The sequence below is a fragment of the Anguilla rostrata genome, chromosome 7 (assembly GCF_018555375.3).
Source record: "Anguilla rostrata isolate EN2019 chromosome 7, ASM1855537v3, whole genome shotgun sequence".
In the NCBI taxonomy this organism is placed as follows: Eukaryota; Metazoa; Chordata; class Actinopteri; order Anguilliformes; family Anguillidae; genus Anguilla; species Anguilla rostrata.
The window spans coordinates 8,411,792-8,433,343 of NC_057939.1; the positions used below are offsets into that span (position 1 = coordinate 8,411,792).

The window sequence follows — 21,552 nt, forward strand, 5'->3', positions numbered from 1 at the left end:
TGTAAGAAAGATACTGGGTCAAACACAATTGGAGGGATTCAAACTGTGAAGAGAACAGGTAAAATATATACAAATGTGTTTTTCTTTTATTTTTTCATGATTGATGCTCTAATTTGTATTTTGGAAGCATCTCATAAGAGCAAAACGTCATTGATTGTCTGTAGCCTGTGCCACTTAAGTTTAAATGCCAGTTACTTTGCTGTTAAAATCAAAATGGCAAAATGTACGCATGCTTCCCTATGTGATCAATTCGACAGGTTGACTGATGTAGTCGATCTGCAACCCCACTAGTAGGCTATATGATTATGACGTGTACGTTTGCGAGCACTTTGCTTTTCAAATAGACGATTTAACAAATCTGAACCTATTTTAATTTTGTCTCTCAGACAGGCCAGTTTATCGGGAAAGCCTTTGGCTTTCTCTTCGGGGCCTGGGCCCAGAATTAGCGCTATGATACATTGTTGGTCCTTTGTGACAAGCGACAAACAAGTAAACAAGTAAACTGAGTTGAATTATGCGTCTCTTTCTATCATACAGCGAATGAATGCTGGCCCTGTCGCAGTGAAGAAATGCGCAGCTGAATATTAATGCAATCTCGTCAAATGTGGAGTTAAGCAAATATCAGCTAGTTGATTTCGTCGCTGAAAGATTTGTCAAGACAAATTTTAGAATGTGGGAACCTCACTGATCACATTGGCATTCCGTGGAGTGACCTTGGTGTAGCCTAGTTCCCAAGCTACCTGCGTTTCCCCGCTGACCTTGACTGAGCGCTGAAACAACCACAGGACGACCGAAGTACGCTATTCTGGAAAAGGCAGACTGCCACTTTAGATGTCATCCATCCAGCCAGCCAGTCCCCCCTCTCCTCTCCTCCCCTCCCCTCCCCTCCCCTCCGCCGCCCTTCCTCCCCCGCCCCCTCGCATCTTTGCTGGTCGTAATATGTGCAACAAGATGGCGGCCGTTCCAGAGAACAGAGTGCTTTCGTACAGTGTTTTTAAATGGAGTTCTTACTCCTCAACATATCTACCAGAGTGAGTAAAGCTTCTCATGCTCACCTCGTTTACTTGTATGTTGTTTGTTAACGCAGGTGTCCGATATGGCTGCGATGCCGTGGAATATTCCATAATTGGCCTAGGTGATCCGGAGCTAGCCAGCTAGCAGGCTAATATATCCGCTCAAATTGTTTAAACGAAAACAATGCACGCACCAAATGCCCGTTGCGAACACTATAAATACAAACTATTGATATGAAAAGTTTACACAGACAATCTGAACAAATCTATCTTGCGGGTAATACTAGTGATACTGAAATCCGCTTCATTATTAAAAGGCGTTGCGAGGATAAGAAGGCTAGCCTCGCTAGGCCAGAATCACAAATATAAACATTGTCGAGCGATTACAGATTGTTCTACCGTTACGCACTTCATCCATTTTTTCTTTCGATACTCTTAATGTTATTAGCGAGCTAATCAAGCTGTCTAGTCAATGTAACGTTATGCACCGCGAATTTAGCTAGACTAACGTTAGACTGTCCAGCTAGGCTAGGTAGACTAACGTGGATGTTTTGCAGGACATCATCCCTGAGTTATGTAGCTAGCTAACGTTAGCTAGTGTATTGTCTGTATCCCTCTGTCTTCTCGTCTGTTCGTCCAGAGGCTGTTTTCAGCAGTTATCAATACGTTGTTGCAGTAATTCACCAGCACAAGTTGGTTGCGTAAGTTATCTAGTAATGAGCTTGCTTGACATCGCCAGAATCATCAACTTCATAACATTAGTCTAGCCAAAGTAATCCAAGTTCGTTAGCTATACTCGCTTTCTGTTCGTATGAAAAGATATTGTTTAACGTTAGCCATTCTCAGTCTTACCATTTTCAAAATGCTGTGTGCATTTCAAACGTATTTATTTCGATCAGTGATTACACTTGGTGTGATTTTTTATGTTTTGATATTGCTGGAAAATCAAATGATTATTTGCTTCCTAGAATAGCTAGCCAACAGTACCCAAATCAGATAATGTAGTCTGGCTGGGACCAACAGGCGAGCTTTACATTCAAAGCGCTGACATTCGCATGTTGCATCCATTTTGACGGAATACTTTCTAACGTTAGCACAGTATGCGTTTCAGAAATTGGCCTGAATATACAATGAAAGCACGACGATTTGCAGAGAAGCTTTGTTGTCATGTTTTTAATCTGTACAGAGGCTAGGTCAGGCGTGTTAAAATCTTTCTGTGGTTTCACGAAAGATTCTTTTGGCGACGCCCATCGCTTTGGTCGATGACCGTCTCATAACAGTAGCAGGTTAACTTGGCGGCTCAATAAATTATTTTTTATTTAAATTTAAAATCAGTTTTGCATGGAAAATTCAGGGAAACTAGGTATTCCACGATGCTAACGACGCTGGGAGCTAGACTGGATTGCTTCCAGGGATTTTTGGCAATTAGTGCGTAAGGCAAAACTGAAAGTAAAATTGTCAACACTATCAAACTTTGTCCTGGGAGGCCTTGGCTCAAGTTTAAATGCCCCCCAACCCCCCCCACCCGCCGTGTGCAAAAGATGAAATACAGCAATAAACTGAGACATATAACAAGCTTTTAAGTGACTCAGAAATACTATATAAAGTTTTCACAAATAGGTATTTTTGACAAATTATTCCAGCAGATTATTTAAAGGTTAGAGGGTCCTTTTGGGCCCCCCCTTGACCCAGGGCCCGGGACAGCTGACCCGGTGTTCCCCCCCATGTCGGCGGCCCTGATTACAAGCATCACTCCATCCAATCACGGGGTTTGGCGCAGTATGAACACGTAATGCAGAATGAGACTTCATTATGAGGTGCATGTCTAGGCTGTAGCTATCTCTCCGGTCCCAACAGCAGATATTTTGCATTGTCTAAAAATAAGCGTGCAATAGATCATGTGACCCGCTGGGGTCGGTTACTAATCCTTGTGACCCCTGGTACTTTGTGTATAACCAGGCATTCTGTGGGGAGGTACCATGGGGATTACCCCTTACCCTTGACATTTATGTATTCATTAATTTATTGAGTGATTGATTGATTAATTGGGAGTGTCTCTTTTTGCAGGTTGTCAGAACCATTGCCCTGTAAATGTCCATCAGCATGTGTATAGTAGTCAATGCATGTTAAAAAAAGAAAGCCATCTTTATTGTGGTTTCAAGCTTGTCTATTATTTCTGTCTGGGGTCTGCATTTCGAATTAGTCGTGTCTAATAATGGGACTGCTTTTTGGAGTCATGGGTCTTACACACACGGTTCTTTTCCGATTTTACCACACAAGCTTTGTTACTGTTACAAAAATATCTGCCCGTACTTAAACTGCAGTGTCTGCCCACAAATCAATATAGCATAGCATACCCGGGCATTGCGATACTTTCTTCTGTGATACAGTATCGATATAGTTGTCTGCTTCATTTGCTTAAAACTGCAGCTATTCTCTTACAGCAAAACTTTAGCAAGCTGTAATCATTCATTTGAGTGAGACTTGCTAAATTGAATAAATATGGCTTCCTATTCAATGTGAAACACTTGTTGTTACATGTTAAGCATGCACTGTCTGAAACTACAGAAGCTGTTGCTTTAACCGCGTGCCTCTGTTCTTGTTACTCCATCATCTGCTTTTATTTTAACCACAGGAGCTCTGTTCATGTCACACAAACTTTTGCTCTTTCTATAACCATGCTGCCCTCCTGTTACTTAGAGCCTCTTTTTACCAGAGTGGTTCTGTTTTGGTTAGGTCAGCACTTGCTGGGGACTGATAGCCCTTTCCCTGAATTTTTCTCTCAGGAATATTTTGGTGGACAAACCCAATGACCAGTCTTCCAGGTGGTCATCTGAGAGCAACTACCCGCCACAGGTAATCAGACCGACAGTGTAAACGGCGTGCGCTCCCTGCCTGTTCACCAGCGACACGCAGCTGTCCGTGACGTCTGCACGGCTTTACAGAAAGGCTAAACCTGACTGGTGACAAAGATAGGTTCAGTGGGCGGTCACGCGCTCTTCGTTATTAATAATTTCTGGTAAATGTGAAGTCATTGCATTCAGTGGTGGATGTTCAGAATTGCTACTTCCGTACGTTTTTCTGAAGGTTGTTCAGTTTTGGCACATTTTTTGAGTATTTAACTGGCAAGCTCAGGCTCCGTATCTCAGTTCCTTATCATAAAATGAACAAGCAGAGTTTATCTGCTCAGAAACTGCTTTACATTTTATTCTCTTAGTAGCATTGTACGTGACTGGACCAGAATTGTCAGCTTCTTTGGTGAATGGAGGATTATTGTTGATGTCAGATTTTCAAAAACCCGTTAAACATGTCACAATTGAATGGGCTTGAGGCCTTGATGAAAAGCCTTGGTCTTCAAAACTTTAAACATCGATGTTTCGTTTCATGAGATGGTGAAATTGCACCATTGGACAAATGAAAAAAAGAGATATTGCGAAGAACTTTTAACCTTTGACCTTTAACCTTTTGGGTTTGTTGCGACACTTGCTGCCTGACCCAGGGTTGCTCCCTCTGCCAGATAGCAGGTTCCCCATTTCCCCAGAAACCCAACCATGATTCACGACTCGGGCCTCCTTAAAAGGAAACCACAGGCCACATTGAGCGCTTTCATGTGCGCTTTACTTTTTCCCTCCTCAAAGCCCATGTCCCTTTTCAGTAATTAGGCTAATTTATAGCCCTCTTAACTAGTGACATGTCTGGTAAATGGCCAAGGGACTTATCATTTGAACTGAACTGTTTGATGATGTGTCCTCCGTAAAATAGTTCAGAGCCTGTAGAAAGGTATATATTGAATTATTTAAACATTAGAACACATTATATAATTAAATATTGATATTCTCCTAAGACCTGGCGATTCATTTTTGTCCCCTGTTGAGGACACGGGACTTAAGCCCTAAATCATGCATTTCTGCTGTGCTGAAACCTACACTAATATGGCACATTCAATAGAAATAAAATTAAAAATATTTTTGAAAATATCATTTAAATTTTAAATGATAAAAAATGATCATTCAAGGCAGTTGTATTATGTCAAAAAAATGTAGGATACTTCAAATTATTTTTCTGCCATGTCTCAAGAGGGTATTTAAGCAATATTCCTGCACAATAGTGGGTGAAATTCAAATTTTTTTTCTGTTCCCCCCCCCCCCCCCCGTAATCGTTCTAGTACTTAATTTTAAAACTGGAAAGGCCGGCGATTGTGCAGAGCATCACATTCGGGAAGTATGAGAAGACTCACGTGTGCAACCTGAAGAAGTTCAAGGTTTTCGGGGGAATGAGCGAAGAAAACATGACAGAACTGCTGTCCAGGTGAGTGTGTAGGCCGTGGGGGGGGGGAGACTGTGTACTGTATAACCCGGGGACCTTTGGACATGGAACAGGACAAATATGAGACTGTCGTCCAATAAACTGTGTGATGTTCCTCTTCACGGTCTGGTGAGTGCAGCCTGTGGGGCGTCTGAACAACACTGCGGGCACTCTGACTTTTTACTCTTGTGTAAATAAATATTGGCGCAGAAAGTTTGACTGTCTTTGGAATCTGTTTTGTGGCAAGACGCTACGCTAGTCACCAGGATGGTTGTGTTCTAAAACCCTGCATGGGATGTAGATTTGTTCAGTTTGTTCATTATTTTGCTAATATCAACAGATAACCTTTACCTGTTTATTTTTAACTATTGTAATTCCAGCCAGTGTTGTTAATTCAGCATCATGTATAGAGATGAGCATTATTTTACATATGGAATGGCTCACAAAAGACACCCTCTAGGATATAACATAAGAAGAGGTGGACCAATGTTTGTTTAACTGAGAATTTCATGGGAAGGTTTTTAAGAAATTTTAAGCCAGTCCATCTAGGATGCCAAGATGGGAGAAACGATCCCACGAAAGACTAAAATAAAGTGTACATAAGTTACTGCATCAACACAAAAACACAAAAATCTCCAGGTGTTTTAATTCACACACTGAATGAATGAATGAGTGAAGTTAATTTAAGCATTTTCATAGGAGGTTGTCACCATTGCATGACCAATGATTATGAAAGTAGGAGGATTTGAGGGAGTACTTGTCGGTGGACAGGGTGTCAGTGTAAGTAAGCACAAAGTAATGTACCTCTGCTATCACTCTGACACTTCTGTATTTGCTTTGACATTTTCCTTTCCCTCGCCCTAAACAGTGGCCTTAAGAACGATTACAACAAGGAGACCTTTACGCTGAAACACAAGATCGACGAGCAGATGTTCCCTTGCAGATTTGTCAAGATAGGTGAGTCTCGGCACGCTGGAAAGAAACAACTTCCTGTGTCTAATCGTGAGTGATGGGGAGCGATTGGGCAGTTACTGAACTTGGCTCCTGAGTGCATTCGTATGTAAAGTACTCCTTAAGTAACAGGAAGTAGAATTTTTGTTTGCCAGCAGTTTTTGAACCACCTTCTTTGACCAGTGTGTGGCTATTTGGAGGGGCATTACTGTTCACTTCCTTAAGTTTCTCTGGACAAGAGTGTGTGCTAAGCAGACCTGGGTCAGGTACGTATTTTTCTGTGCTCTTTTGATCTTGCCTGGTGTAATTGAGCCCGCCAAAATGTCCAGAAGGTGGGGTTTGCTCTCTTTGAGAGTATTCCATTGGTTCCAATAAACCAGACAAGATCAGTAAAGCGTACAGTATAAAAGCATTTGAATCTAAAACAAATATGTATTTGACCCTGGTCTGGTGCGAAGAGATTTCATGTTATGTGAATATTGAATGTGGCGCTGTATGTAAGTGCTGGCATGTCTATCTGTAACGCACAGATTGGGGTTTTAAAGCAGTTTTAATGGTCCTCTCGCATCCTCCACGCAGTGCCTCTGATGTCGTGGGGACCCAGCTTCAACTTCAGCATCTGGTACATCGAGCTTCACGGCATCGACGAGCCAGACGTGGTGCAGCCCTGCCTTAACTGGTACAGCAAGGTAGGCATGATGTCAGGCCGATAATGGTGCGAGGAGTCATTTCTTTCCTTTAAAAATATTTTGTTTGTTTCCGTATTTAGTGAATTACATATTTCAGGTAAAATAAAACACGTCTGGGTTTGCATACGCTTGGCGATAGTGTAATCATTGGCGTGACTAAGTATTTGTTTTTTCCAAAATGACTCCATGCTTTTTTTTATAGAACCACAATGTGATGATGTCACTGTTTAGACATCCTTCCATAAATGAGTTTGTTGATGACAAAAGGACCTTTTTATTTAGTTGGTTGGCTGCAAGGTGGTCATTTTTGGTGCTTTGAGGTTGAAAATTTTACAACTCCTGTTAAAAAATTCAGAGAGTAAATCAGAGAGATGTGGATCTGAATCCCAGGAAGTTCACTGAGCAGTGGAGGAGTGGTTAGCATTGAACTGTAGATATGAGGAGCCTGTGTTCCAGGGCTTGTAGCATCTCAGTCCGATTTGACTTGAAAATGAGCTGTAAATAGTTTAGTTTAACAAAGGAACAAATTGAAATTGCATTTAAAATAGCTGAGAGCTGAGAATCACGTCACGCATGTTCTCCTACCTTCTCTTGGGTTTCTCGATGGGTCAGAAGGACATTATCGTGTTGATTAAATCAGTACCTCTGGGCTTGAGAACATGAGACCGTAGAGTGTGGCGCTTTGAAACTCTTGACGGGAGTAGCAGTGAGACTGCTGTACTGTGCACTACCGCGGACATTGTGTTCCAGTAGTACCGTGAACATCGTGTTCCAATAGTACCGCGAACATCGTGTTCCAGTAGTACCGCGAACATTCCGCCTTGTGTTCCAGTAGTACCGCGAACATTCCCCCTTGTGTTCCAGTAGTACCGCGAACATTGTGTTCCAGTAGTACCGTGAACATCGTGTTCCAATAGTACCGCGAACATCGTGTTCCAGTAGTACCGCGAACATTCCGCCTTGTGTTCCAGTAGTACCGCGAACATTCCCCCTTGTGTTCCAGTAGTACCGCGAACAGGAAGCGATCCGCCTGTGCCTGAAGCACTTCCGGCAGCACAACTACACGGAGGCCTTCGAGTCTCTGCAGAAGAAGACGCGCATCGCCTTGGAGCACCCAATGCTGACGGACCTGCACGACAAGCTGGTGCTGAAGGGAGACTTCGACGCCTGCGAGGAGCTCATCGACAAGGCCGTGAGAGGTAACCACAGAAACTGGTGGACCAACTTTCCTCGCTTCGCCAGGTATCGATATGGGCCCAGATGTTGTATCGGAATGTTTGAGCCTTTCTTGTGCGTCGGACGTTTTTAGACGTAGGGATAGGCTGGAGGAAGTGAGGGAGTGCTAGGCGAACCCTTGCTGAAGGAACCAATGAGAATGTCTACAGTGGGCTTTCCCATGTGCTCCCTGGCTCATATACTGCTCATTGCCCTCACTTCCTGTTTCTCACTTCCGGTGGCTCTCTCTTCCTATTCCCCTCACTTCCTGTGTCTCTCTCTTCCTATTCCCCTGACTTCCTGTGTCCCACTTTTCTTTCTTCCTGCACCATGTGTCCATCTCCCTCCGTCTTTCTTTTCTTATGTCCCACATTCCTTCTCTCTCAGTCCTGCGCTTCACTGCTTTCGCTCGCTGCCTTGCTCCTGCACTCCTTCTCTGCCTTGCTTCTACACTCCCTCTCTTCCTTGCTCCTGCTTTTAATTTCCCTCTCCACTTTCTCAGAGGAGCCGGCTGAGCTCAGCCCAGAAGTTGGGCTCATGTGCTCTTCCCTGTGGGCAGTTACAGAGAGGTCTCATTTGCCTTTTTGGGTTAGATGTATCTGATTTCCCTTTTTCTTCCAGATGGTCTGTTTAACCACTATATCAGCCAGCAGGAGTACAAGCCAAGATGGAGTCAGATTATCCCCAAAAGCAGCAAAGGTAAGACAAACAGGACAGAAAGAAACGCTTAAGGAAATCAATATCTAGCTGTTCTTTTGTACGACTTTGAAGGACCTCTTTCGTTCCAAGTACAAAGAAAGATCAATTGTGTGTTGTTTTATTAGCCCTGGCATTGAACTGGATCGCACAGCAGTAGCACAGAGGCTTGAAATCTTTCTCTCTAGTTATTTAATCTGTGTTGCCCCATCTGTCCGTCTGGTATTTTTTTCTGGCCATCTGTCTCCCGGTGCACCTTTGCTCTTTTACTTTGGTCATCACTCTCTGTGCCTTTTTTAAATCTGTCTTCATCTCTGTCTGTTTGTCTGTCTTTCTGTCTTCAGGCGACGGGGACGACAGCAGGCCAGGCATGAGGGGAGGCCATCAGATGGTGATAGATGTTCAGACAGGTGAGCGCACCTGAGGTACTGACCCGGGGCAGCATTTTCAGGGGCCTCATGCGTCAGCACAGCCCTTGGATTCTGTCCCTTTGTGTTCCTGTGGATATCGGCCCCTTGTGTACGTGACCGAATAAATCGGAGGGCGAACACTGACGGTGGTTAAGTGCTGGTGTCTGATGCCCCATGCTGCTCAGCTCCACTGTGAGAATGGTGTTGGTACATCTGTGAGATGTCCTCTTCCCTTCTCCAGAAACGGTGTACCTGTTTGGCGGCTGGGACGGCACTCAAGACCTGGCGGATTTCTGGGCCTACAGCGTACAGGAGAACCAGTGGGTCTGCATCTCCAGAGATACAGAGAAGGAGGTGTGTGGAGCCTCACGCACAGATGCACACACGCACACACACACACGCGTGCGCACACAGTTTAACACTGGGATTTGTGATGACGCTGCAAGTGCAGAGGCATTTGGAGCATCTTCCTCTCTCCTTCCTGCCACTTGCTCTCGTTCCGGCTGTCACTCCATCACAAAACTGGGCTGAGGCTTCTGCATCCTAAAATTACACTGGGATCAAGCCCTAATTTGTGTTTGGCGAAAGTGCTTTAGGTGCAAATGAAAATATTTTGATGGACTACAGGCTAAAGTTTGGGGGGGGGGGGGTAGTCAGTTTTGCTAGTTACCTTTTTCTGTTTTGTATTTGCGTGAGGAAAAAATGATAACATGAGATGAACAGCAAAACTGACTACCTGACTAAGCTTTCCTTTGTAGTCCATTTATTCTATCAAAATATGAGTGAAACTTAACATTTCTGCAGTAATAAATGGTAAATGGTAAATGGACTGCTTATGATAGCTTTTATCCAAGCGCTTTACAATTGATGCCTCTCAGTCGCCAGAGCATTAGGGTTGGTGTCTTGCTCAAGACACATCGACATTCCCAGGGGGGTTTGAACGCACCCTCCACGACTGCCAGACATCGTACTTACCTCTGAGCTATTCGCTAATAAAGTGCAACATATTATGTATCTGTCTATGTATTTGTATACATGTACAAATAATATTCCGTAAATTCCCAGATAATGGCTTATAAAGATGCTAATAATGATGCTAATAACGCTAACAGCAGTTGCTAATAAAGCTAATGGAGAGTTGGCCTCTGTTAGTCAGCGGTCGCTGTGTCTCCTCTCCTCAGAGCGGCCCCAGCGCGCGCTCCTGCCACAAGATGTGCATCGACTCGCAGCGGCGGCAGATCTACACGCTGGGCCGCTACCTGGACTCCTCCGTCCGCAACAGCAAGTCCCTGAAGAGCGACTTCTACCGCTACGACATCGACGCCAACGCCTGGACGCTGCTGAGCGAGGACACGTCGGCCGACGGCGGCCCCAAGCTCGTGTTCGACCATCAGGTAGAGCGCCAGCACCCCGCCTCCCTACCCTTCCCCAAACCCCAAGCTCGTGTTCGACCATCAGGTAGAGCGACGTCTCCCTGCCTCCCTACCCTTCCCCAAACCCCAAGCTCGTGATCAACCATCAGGTAGAGCTCCTGCACCCTGCCTCCCTACCCTTCCCCAAACCCCAAGCTCGTCATCAACCATCAGGTAGAGCGCCAGCACCCCGCCTCCCCCCACACCCCAAGCTCGTGTTCGACCATCAGGTAGAGCTCCTGTACCCTGCCCCCCCCCCAAAAAACCCCAAGCTCATGTTCAACCATCAGGTAGAACGCCGGCTAGGTGTACTCGCACATTGAAACATCGCGCAAAAGAGGATCTCAATCAAATAGTGTACACATGCACACATATTTAAATTCACCCCTAATTATACCGTACATGTACTGTATACTGTACTGTACAAGAACCAAAGAAATTAATGCTGTTATATAAAATCTAATTCAGTTGACATTTTCCTTTTTTTTTTCCTTTTGTTTCATCCTGAACACAGCAAAGTTCTTATACAACCCACAGCAGGAGGATATTATGCTGGTCATGTGTACAGTGGGTTTATTGCATAACTAACATTTTACATTTTAACCTATCACGGGTGCAGCCATTTTGTGGGAAGAAGTGAAGTCAGAAGTGCACTTACAGCAAGCATCTACACAGAACAGATATTTCTTTTCAGGAACCCAGCTTGCATGCTTCAGCATAATAACCTATTTATTATTTAGAACTTGTAAATAACTTAATAATAAATAAATAATTTATCTCAGACTTAATAAAACGGAAATTAAATGTCTTGTAAAAAAAAAAAAAAAAAAAGTGAGTAATGTCTTTATCTTGCAGCTTAGTGAATTCTTGGAAAACAAGAAAAAAGTTATTACACAGGAAAAAGGTGGGGGGGCGGAGTACAGACTTTGGCCCCGTGCCATACCAGAGCCCCAGCACCTGTTTGCTGCCCCGCCGGTGGTGCGCTGAGCCTGGGCTGTTTGTGAATTCTCCAGAGCTGGAACGTGCTCTTCTGGGAACAGCGTAATGGGAACACGCTGCCCTGGTGGCACCAGAGGGGGCGGGGCTCTGCTACCCGGCCCAGGAGGCAGACGGGGCTGTTTGCCAGTGCTCCGGCTTCCTGTTTGTTTTTTTTGTCCGTGTGTACGTCTTTGTGTGCGTCTCTGTTTGTGTGTGCGTCTTTGTGTGCGTCTCTGTTTGTGTGTGCGTCTTTGTGTGCGTCTCTGTTTGTGTATGTGTCGGTGTGTGTATGTCTCTGTGTGCGTCTCTGTTTGTGTTTGTGTCTGTGTCTTGCGTCTGTGTTTCTGTGTGTGTCTGCACGCGTTGCTGTGTGCGTCTGTGTGTGTGTCTCTGTGTTTGTGTCTGTGTCCATCTGTTTGTGTTTGTGTCTGTGTGCATCTGTTTGTGTGTGGAGCTGGTCATTTGTCTTCCACGGGGGAAAAATAGAGACGTTGTTTTAAAAATATAGAGGACACAAAATATTTTAAAAAAAGGTTTGATGATGAAGATGAAGCGTCTTGTTTTTTATTTTTATGTGGTTGGTTTACGAAAATGAAACAGAGAGATTTCCCATGGCTGTTGTGCTCCCCCACACTGAGGCCTACCAGCTAATCAGCGGTCATAAGCAACTTTGGGGCTTTGGAAACAATTGCTTCAACTTTTTAAGAGGATTGGTTCCGAGCCAAGTTCTTGTACTTTTTTAATGCGATTTCCACCCGGACCCTGAAACCCTCGCTGACGTGTCGCGTTCTGTGCTCCCTCCCCCTGTCCTCCGCCAGATGTGCATGGACTCGGAGAAGCACATGATCTACACGTTCGGCGGGCGCATCCTGACCTGCAACGGCAGCGTGGAGGACAGCCGCACCTCGGACCCGCAGTTCAGCGGCCTGTACGCCTACCACTGCCAGGCCGCCGCATGGCGCCTGCTGCGGGAGGACTCCTGCAACGCGGGCCCCGAGGACGTGCAGTCGCGCATCGGGCACTGCATGCTGTTCCACACGGTGAGTCGCAGTCGCGCATTGCCCCTAAAAGTTGTACATGCGCAGCAGACGCAGCAAATCGCAGTTGCGACTGCGTTGCACTAGCAAGTCACAGTCGCTCGTCGGACAACGTATGGTGTGTTGCACTACGCAAGTGGCAGTCGCGCAACGCATGGTGTGTTGCACTACGCAAGTGGCAGTCGCACAACGTATGGTGTGTTGCACTACGCAAGTCACAGTCACACAACGTGTGGTGTGTTGCACTATGCAAGTCACAGTCGCGCATTGGCCCTTGCGCGTTGTTCTGCGCGGTACGTAGGTGACCGCTGCATGTGGGGCGCTGCATGGTATTCCAGACAACACGTCATTGTTGTTCCTTGGGCACAGCTGTGTGAACTCAGAAACACAGGGGTGGTTTTTCTTGGAGAGGAAAAACACCATTATGTTGTCACTTCTAGCTGCTTATGCACTCAGCCCTATCCATGGTGTGGTGCAGCGGTCCTTAAACTGTTGTTCCCGCCCCAATTTAATCTCCCTTTCCTCTTAGCTGCTTTCTAATGCTTCCCACCACCCCCATGGGCTGTTTTTCATTGCTATTCGTCGTGCTCAAATGTGGAAACAAATAAAAAAACAAAATTGTTCACCAAGTAAATGGAACGTTCTCGGAAAAGCCCCAGGGTTGTTCCTGGAATACCGCAGTGTTTTCGAAATGGAGTGAACACTAACCCACAAAAAAAACAAAGTAACAGCATACAGCATCGGCGAAACTTTTATAACGCCGTGAATACTTAAGCAGATCATCTTCTGTGATGTAGAAACATGTAATGCACAAACGTGTACCAGATTCCATTTTCACGCTTGATACGGCTAAGCTAAAACCAGCCCTTCCATCATGTCGAACTTCATCGTCCTGTTCCATACCTTCCTCAGAGAAACAGATGCCTGTACGTGTTCGGCGGCCAGAGGTCCAAGACGTACCTGAACGACTTCTTCAGCTACGATGTGGACGGCGACCACGTGGAGATCATTTCGGACGGAACCAAAAAGGACTCCGGCATGGGTGAGGCGAACGCCACCACTTTGCCGCACCATCTTTTGCGCTTGACGAGAGGTCAAAGGTCGAGTGTGGCAGAGTTCCCGCTGTACTCAATTGGAAAACCTCCCGAGCAGAGTCATGGTGGTGATTGGTGTGGTGTTGGTTTGGCCAATGGGAGCAGTCCTCAGTGGCCCAGGTCAGCGCGTTTGAGGTAGTGCGATATTTCAAGGCTGGCTTTAACCCGGGACAGGTCATTATATTGTGGTCCAGTCTATCTGCTTGACCCTTGTGCTAGGCAGACACATATTACAACGATTTGTGGTGACGTGGGGGGGGGGCCTTTTTAACCGCACCGTGCTCGTAAAAATGAATCGGTAAAAAAATGGCGGTCGGAAGCCCAGCGCGCGTTCATCCCCGCCTTTCCACCCGAAGGACGCGCCGCGTTTCCACCTCCACAGTCCCGGCTGTCCTCCGTACAGGGAAAAAATATGTCGGAAGACAGGAGCTCCAGGAGAGGAAATTCCAGCCCGAATGCTGGAATTTGGAGGGGGGGGGGGTGTTTGAGCCTCGTGGCGGGTCGACCTCGTCTCGGGCCCAGGCTAACGGGTGCGCTGGTCGCCTCTCAGTCGCACGAGCAGGTCACAGAATGTGAAGAATGCGGGAGTGAAATCGCCGGCGGCGTCAGCGGCGGGGGCGGGTCCTCGCGGGAGGAAGGAGCTCATGAATAATGCAGCGAGGCCGTCCCGCCGCCGCGGGGAAACGGCTCTATCGGTCCCGACCCTCCGAGCCGGGGCTCGGAACTTTCCGGGCCCTTGTTTACTCCTCGTTCCGGTCCACTGTTGTTCCAGAACCCACCCGAGCCCCCAGCCAATAGATGGCTACCGCTGAATGAATTGGTTGTCGGCTAATTAATAACAGGTGTGGGCAGGAATTTCAACAAGTTGTCTACTTTTGGGAAAAAGTCTGTTGCCTCAGATTCCAGGAATGAAATGTTTCTTTGGAATTGTTTTGGTTCATTTTTACTCTCCCCCCCCCTGGCCTTGCGCTTTATGGCAGTTTGCAAGCCATGCCAGAATGTGCTCAGTCTCTCTCTCTCTCTCTCTGGCTTTCTCTCTCTCGCTCTCTGTCTCTCTGTCTCTCTCTCTCTCTCTCTCTGCTCTCTCTCTCTCTCTCTCCTTGTCTCTCTGTCTCCTGTCTCTCTCTCTCTCTCTCTCTCTGGCTCTCTCTCACTGTCACTCTCTCTCTCTCTCTCTCTCTCTCCCCCTCCCTCCTTCTCCCTGTTTCTCTCTTCCGCTGCCGTGAACACTGTGACCTAAATAAGGCTGAACAGTGCGTTATGGTTCACTCGGTTCGCTCTCTCTCTCTCTCTCTCTCCGGGGCCTCCTGGGTCTCGGTGCTGTCTAATTGATCAGAGCAGGTCCCCGGGTTCAGACAGAGCGCGCGACCGTTTAGCGGGCTGAGAAACACGCCCCGCCGCCAGCGCCGTCGCGAAGTAAAAGAGGAGGAAGTGAGACGTTTACGGAAAGTCAGCCCACGGATCGCGCTGACGACGCGGAGGCGTGCGCTAGCCCGTGGAATGCTACATCCTTGGAACGCAAGAAGTTTCGAAATCTGAATTTTCACTTATTCGCTTGCATTCGGAACTACTTTTGTCCCAACTAACCATAAAAACAGAATGAATGTGTGTTTTGTTCATAGTTTTATGACACTTGTAACCAAAGCGGGTTAAAATAGTGGGATGAAATAAGTTCGAAATAACGTTTTGGCGTTCTGATCAAAATGTTTTTTTTTTTTGCCGCGCAAGCTAATATTATATTTTCATTTTTGTTCTTTGAAATTAGGCTCTTTTGGAATCTCACAATGCTACCAACGGCTGTCTAAATATGATCAATAAACAACACAAATGCCAAATACAGAGAGACGGTGTGGCTCAAGGGAACAGGAGCAGTTCTTTTGTTGCGGTTGAAGTCTGGGTCATTGCCTGTTGCAGCCTTTGACCTAGGAAATGATCAGCGTTTATGTAACGCGGTGTATTTCTTTCCTGCTTTAACGGGACCGCTGAGACGAGGCTGCTTACGAGAGCGGAGGCTGAGACAGAGGTGTTTGTTCTCTCTCGTTTACCAGTGGCCCTAGAGGGAGGGTGGAAACAGATATTTCATTACTGACCTTCAGCAGAAGCTCTTATCCAGAGCGACCTGCACAATTATTTTTTGTTGTTGTTGCATTTTTTATGTGGTATGAATTCATACAGCTGGATATATACTGAAACAATGCAGGTTAAGTTCCTCCTTGCTCATGGGTACAACAGCAGTGGCCCACCTGGGAATCAAACCTGCAACCCTATTCCGTGCCCATTATGCTGTGCTGTGGCACACCTCGTTCTTGAAAGGCAGAGAGCAGAATTAATTTTGGAAAGCCCTGAGAAGTGTTCCCATAATCGCCTGGACTGCCCTGTTTACCCATTGGAGGAAAATAAATGTCGCCATTTATTGTTCTCTTGTACTTTCTTCTGTGAATTGAAAATCAAATGATGGTGCCTAAAATGGGCATGTTTTGAAGGCTCTTTGAAAAGCAATAATTGACTTTCTTTTATCATTGTTAATGTTTATTTGCCGAAGCCTCAGATACAGTGATATACCCATTAGTGTGAAAATTGATTAGAAGGAAAATGATAGTTTATTTAATGGGAATTTGGTGGGGAGTGGTGTCTGAAACGGGTGGGTATTGGGCTTTCTTTGGTGAGCCAGACAATTTCCTGGGTTTAATTTCTGTTAGAGGTTTTTAAAAAAAATTTTTTAAGAGAACCTAAAATAAAATTTCTAGGCCAGTCTGTGTCTAGGTACGAATAAACTGATTACAGCGATGGGTGCGGTGTTGATATTTTTCCAAGAAAGTACTCTCAGAGCACTTCAATTTCCTTTCCCTGTTTATTTTTGTTTGCTTTTTTCCCCCCTCCGTTGCCAACCATTCTCTCATCCTCTCTCATCCTCCTCCTCCTCCCCCCCCCTTTCCCGCTCTTCCTCAGTCCCCATGACGGGCTTCACCCAGCGGGCCACCATCGACCCCGAGCTGAACGAGATCCACGTGCTGTCCGGCCTCAGCAAGGACAAGGACAAGCGCGAGGAGAACGTCCGAAACTCCTTCTGGATCTACGACATCGCCCGCAACAGCTGGTGAGGGAGCAGGGGGTGCCCTCGCTGTGTGTGTCTGTAGGGGTGTGTCTGTGTCTGTGCGTGTGTGTGCGTGCGCGCGCGTGCGTGTGTGTGTGTTTACGATATCACCCGGAGCAGCCAGTGAGAGAGGAGGGGTCCCCGTACTGTGTGTGTCTGTAGGGGTGTGTCTGTGTCCTGTGTGTGCGTGTGCGTGCGTGCGCGCGCGCATGTGTGTGTGTGTTTAGGATATCACCCGGAGCAGCCAGTGAGAGAGGAGGGGTCCCCGTACTGTGTGTGTCTGTAGGGGTGTGTCTGTGTGTGTGCGCGCGCGTGTGTGTGTCCTGTGTGTGCGTGTGTGGGAGAAGCGGGGACGTTTAATATCTATGACTTTTGTGTCATAGATATTAAATAACCTCCTCTGTAGGTTGTTGACTGTAGGAGTGACGAGCTGGCTTGCGTGTGTCTCTCCGTAGGTCGTGTGTCTATAAGAACGATCAGACCGTGAAGGAGAACCCCTCTAAGGCAGCGCAGGAGGAGGAGCCCTGTCCCCGGTTTGCCCACCAGCTGGTGTATGATGAGATGCACAAGGTCAGCAAGGACGGCAGCATTAACCTTCATTCATACGAGCTGCAGTAATAACGCTCACCTGCTCACTGTCTTATAAGGAACTGCTGTATTAACCCTCATTCATACACACCGCTCCTACTCACTCTCTTATAACAAACTGCTGTATTAACCCTCATTCATACACACTGCTCCTACTCACTCTCTTATAACGAACTGCTGTATTAACCCTCATTCATACACACTGCTCCTACTCACTCTCTTATAACGAACTGCTGTATTAACCCTCATTCACTCACTTTCGTCCACTCACTCATTCATACAGAGCAGCAGCAGTGACCTTCATTCGTTCGCTGTGTTACATACAGAACTGTAGTCATGCCCCTTATCCCTCATTCACACTCCCCATGTGCAGGATGGAGTGTGAAAGGCTGACTGCTGGCTGGGTTTGTATGCCACCGCCGGTGTGTTAAAACGCCGGAATGTTCTTTAGAAGAGCTGTGCAAGCATAGGACTATGGGACACTGGGAGAGGAGTCAGGAGTGTTTAAATATTATAACATTCGGTAAGAGGGGTGTAGCACAGTGGGTAAGGAACTGGGCTTGTAACCGAAAGGTCGCAGGTTCGATTCCCGGGTAGGACACTGCTGTTGTACCCTTGAGCAAGGTACTTAACCGGAATTGCTTCAGTATATATCCAGCTGTATAAATGGATACAATGTAAGAAATGCCATGTAAAAAGTTGTGTAAGTCGCTCTGGATAAGAGCGTCTGCTAAATGCCTGTAATGTAATGTAATGTAAGAGAAGTGTGCGATTCTGTAAATATAGGACTGTTCATGAGAAGAGATGTTTGGGGTGTTTAAATGTCTCACTGTGTTCAGTAGAGGCGATGTTGGCGGTTTTTGTGTTCAGTGGAAGCAGCGCCTCGGGTTGGTTACTGAATGCATGCTGTGGGTCGTCTCTACAGGTGCATTACCTGTTCGGGGGAAACCCTGGGAAATCCTGCTCTCCAAAGATGCGCCTGGACGACTTCTGGTCCCTGAAACTGTGTCGGCCCTCCAAGGAGTACCTTCTCCGCCACTGCAGATACCTCATCAGGAAGTACAGGTAAGGCCTCGCTACATTACATTACATTACAGGCATTTGGCAGACGCTCTTATCCAGAGCGACGTACAACAAAGTGTATAACCATAACCAGGATCAAGTATGACGAAACCCCTAGAGATTCGCTAGATTCGCTACCTCGCTAGATTCGGCTGAGGTAGCGCTACAGGTGTGATCGCACTACGCCTATGTATTTCTACACTATAAGCTCCTCCATCCAGAAAGGATGTATTGATCACGGCACAGTCTTTAAAGATCGTTACATTTTTATGTCAATTCTGTCCATGTGGCTGGCTCCATCTAGTGGTCAAATTCAGCCCTTCCAGTGAAGTTGTCATCATTTTGTTTTATGGCAGTTTGTGCTTGCTGCCATCTTCTGGTATTTGTGGGTGTCATCATAGCTGCTTGCTTGTGCTGCAGTATGATGTTTCCAGGTCAAAGCTGACAGGTGGTGAGAAAGTGTCCTTTGTGACCCACAATCGTGTGTAATCCAATAAAAAAAAACATACACTAAAAGTGAAGTAATACTTTAAAAACTACAGAAAGTGAACTGTCTCTTTAAAATGCGGTGGAAGGAAAGAGTAGAGTTTGTGTTTGTTTCTCAATCGCAGGTTTGAAGAGAAAGCCATGACAGAGCCTCTCAGTGCGCTGAGGTACCTGCAGAATGACCTCTCCCTCACAGTGGACCACTCGGACCCGGACGAGACTAAGGAGGTGAGCGCAGTCTGCCGTAGCTGTGTGAGCCGTGGTAGGCTATTCCGTATGTATATCCTGAGTGTAAAAGCTTCCACGTGCTTCAAATTAACATCAGATAAGTTACAGAATATTTCGGACACAGACTCCCCCGCCCCCCCTGAATGTTAGGAAGGAGCTTTCCGATGCTCTCCTACGCTCCGAACAGCCGTTCTCTGGAAGCATGTGAAAGTCGCACCCTGGCACATGCACACGGCATTGTTACATACCCTGATGTCTCTCGCACCCGAAACATTCACACACTGTCGTGCTGCATGCCACAGAGCCCGAACTCGCTCCGGAGGTTCGGGTCCCGCTCTCTCTCTCCTGTCCGTGCGTGAAACGGTGGAGAGGGTGCGTTCAGTGTGGTGTTTGAACGCGTGTTCGGTTCGATGCCTTAGCTGTGTTTGTGTTCCCTGTTCAGTTCCAGCTCCTGCCCTCGGCGCTGTTCAAGTCCTCCTCCGACTTCATCCCTCTGGGTGAGTGTTTCTGCCCTCCTTCCCTTCCCCGCGTACGGCACAGACGGGTGTCATTCCTTAACTCGGGGAATCTGCGGTATGTGATGAATCGTGGGTCGGACGTGCAGAGGCCGCACCCAGGCCCGCGCGCGATGAGCGCTAGGAGGAGTACGCCTGATCGTATCTTCGCCTCTGGAGGCGATGGATGTACTTTTGTTGGCGAACGCGGATGCCGGCGGGCCGATGGCGGTGGGCGTGGGAACGCGCGGATGGGGAAACGCCCTTTTGCCCGTTGCCAAACTATTCATACTGAAAAGTCAGCATGTGGGGCTGGAGCGTGCTGATTGGTTAAAGCACTCCGTTATGCTAAAAGGTATCGGTGGAACCTGTGGCACACGACTGGCCGAAGTAATCTGTCCTTTTTTGAATTAAAAATGAAATGAATAACTGCCGAATGTGTGAAAAATCGTAACGCGATGACAGGTTGTGACAGCTGGCCTGTGCGTCCTGTGTGGCTAGCTGCGGATCGCCGTGGATACGACCCTAACGACCTCTCCCCGTCTCCCAGGGTTTTCCGACGTGGATCAGACGTACGCCCAGCGGACGCAGCTCTTCGACACGCTGGTCAACTTCTTCCCCGACAGCATGACCCCGCCGAAGGGTAACCTCGTCGACCTCATCACCCTGTAGCCGCCGCAGCGGCTCCTCCCGCCCCATTGCCCCGTAGCCACGGCGACAACACCCCCACGTCCCCCGCGCAGGGGACAGACGGCACCTTTTAAGACTCATTTCATAGGAACTACAACTATTTTTATAAACGCTAGTTCGGTGGGTGCTGGCTTACTGCGTGCCCATTCTTCCCTCTGTAGGTCTGTAAAAAAAAAAAGTGTAATCAAGGCCTTGCCTGGGGGAGCGTCATCGTAGGGGTGTAAAAAAAAACAAAAAAAAAAACAAAAGGCAAAAAAAAAACTAAACGAAAACAAAGCATATTAGCGAGTGTACTTTTCTGAGTAGAAATATGCTTGGGTTGTGTACATTTGTTTATTTGTTTTATAGGTGCATTTTTCTATGGTTGGTGAGGAAGAAATTGATACATCAGTGCAACCGAACGCCAAACTGTTTTTTTTAATGTTTTGCTGGTGAACTGACGGACGGTAGTGGTGATGCTCTGTTGGCCGCGTTGCGTTCCCTCTGAATCCGGGCCTCCTCCGCTCACAGAGTGCGACCACGCGTGTTCACGATTTATCAGTTATAATTTTTCACTGGCACACAATCACGCACACTTGCATACAATCTTGTGTGTGTACGTTTTGTGTGGATTTCTGGTTTCTATTTATTTTTTGCCAGCTTCCATAATATGTGATTAAAAATCCAACATTTGCTTCAGTATTTCTTGAAAATCAATAATTATTAAGTACTTTCTTTTTTTTTTTTTTGCTTGCCTATTTCAGCCCTGAATATAGATTACAATAGGTCTCGGTTGCTGGGTCATTTTTGCTCTCAGTTCCTAATTATGATTTGCAATCCCTTCTAACGTAGTCAGAAAAGTCATTAGTGACCCACACACTTTCCCTGTGATATATATATATGTATATATATCATGAAGTGAATGCTTGTGTTTCGTCTTTAAGCATTGAGAGACCACACCCCGCATGGTGTGCTGGAGTACGGGTGGGGGGGGCGAGGGGGGGGGGGGGGGCGCACGCATCACAGAGCTAATGCAAACGAACACTACCTTCACTTTTCCTTAAGATTTCGTTCGACCACATCCGAGTGTGTGCAAAGAAAATCCCAGTGCTTCACGATGCCGTGCACCCG

The 21,552-nt window shown here is 46.7% G+C and overlaps 1 protein-coding gene across 2 annotated transcripts; it reads left to right on the forward strand.

Annotated features, from left to right (window-relative positions):
- Window positions 1-874: 874 nt before the first annotated feature.
- mkln1 (muskelin 1, intracellular mediator containing kelch motifs) lies at window positions 875-21,122 on the forward strand. Of its 2 annotated transcripts, XM_064342632.1 has the most exons (18): window positions 875-1,031; window positions 3,800-3,869; window positions 5,179-5,321; window positions 6,187-6,275; window positions 6,849-6,958; window positions 7,965-8,157; window positions 8,795-8,872; window positions 9,214-9,279; window positions 9,521-9,633; window positions 10,461-10,673; window positions 12,488-12,709; window positions 13,619-13,748; window positions 16,750-16,897; window positions 17,350-17,464; window positions 18,408-18,547; window positions 19,156-19,258; window positions 19,701-19,755; window positions 20,303-21,122. In XM_064342632.1, exons 1-18 carry the CDS (start codon window positions 940-942, stop codon window positions 20,422-20,424), a joined length of 2,202 nt encoding a protein of 733 aa, XP_064198702.1. In that variant the 5' UTR covers window positions 875-939; the 3' UTR covers window positions 20,425-21,122. The 2 variants fall into 2 exon arrangements, with proteins under 2 accessions (XP_064198702.1, XP_064198703.1); XM_064342633.1 differs by lacking the exons at window positions 875-1,031; window positions 3,800-3,869; window positions 5,179-5,321; window positions 6,187-6,275 and having other exon boundaries at window positions 7,962-8,157.
- Window positions 21,123-21,552: the final 430 nt, after the last annotated feature.

What these genes read in the sequence shown, in the direction of transcription:
- mkln1 (XM_064342632.1), top strand. Translation starts at nt 940, where the DNA reads ATGTGCAACAAGATGGCGGCCGTTCCAGAGAACAGAGTGCTTTCGTAC. An exon ending in ATGACAGAACTGCTGTCCAG is followed by an intron (nt 5,322 to 6,186) that starts GTGAGTGTGTAG and finishes CGCCCTAAACAG; the next exon opens with TGGCCTTAAGAACGATTACA. An exon ending in CATCGACAAGGCCGTGAGAG is followed by an intron (nt 8,158 to 8,794) that starts GTAACCACAGAA and finishes TTTTTCTTCCAG; the next exon opens with ATGGTCTGTTTAACCACTAT.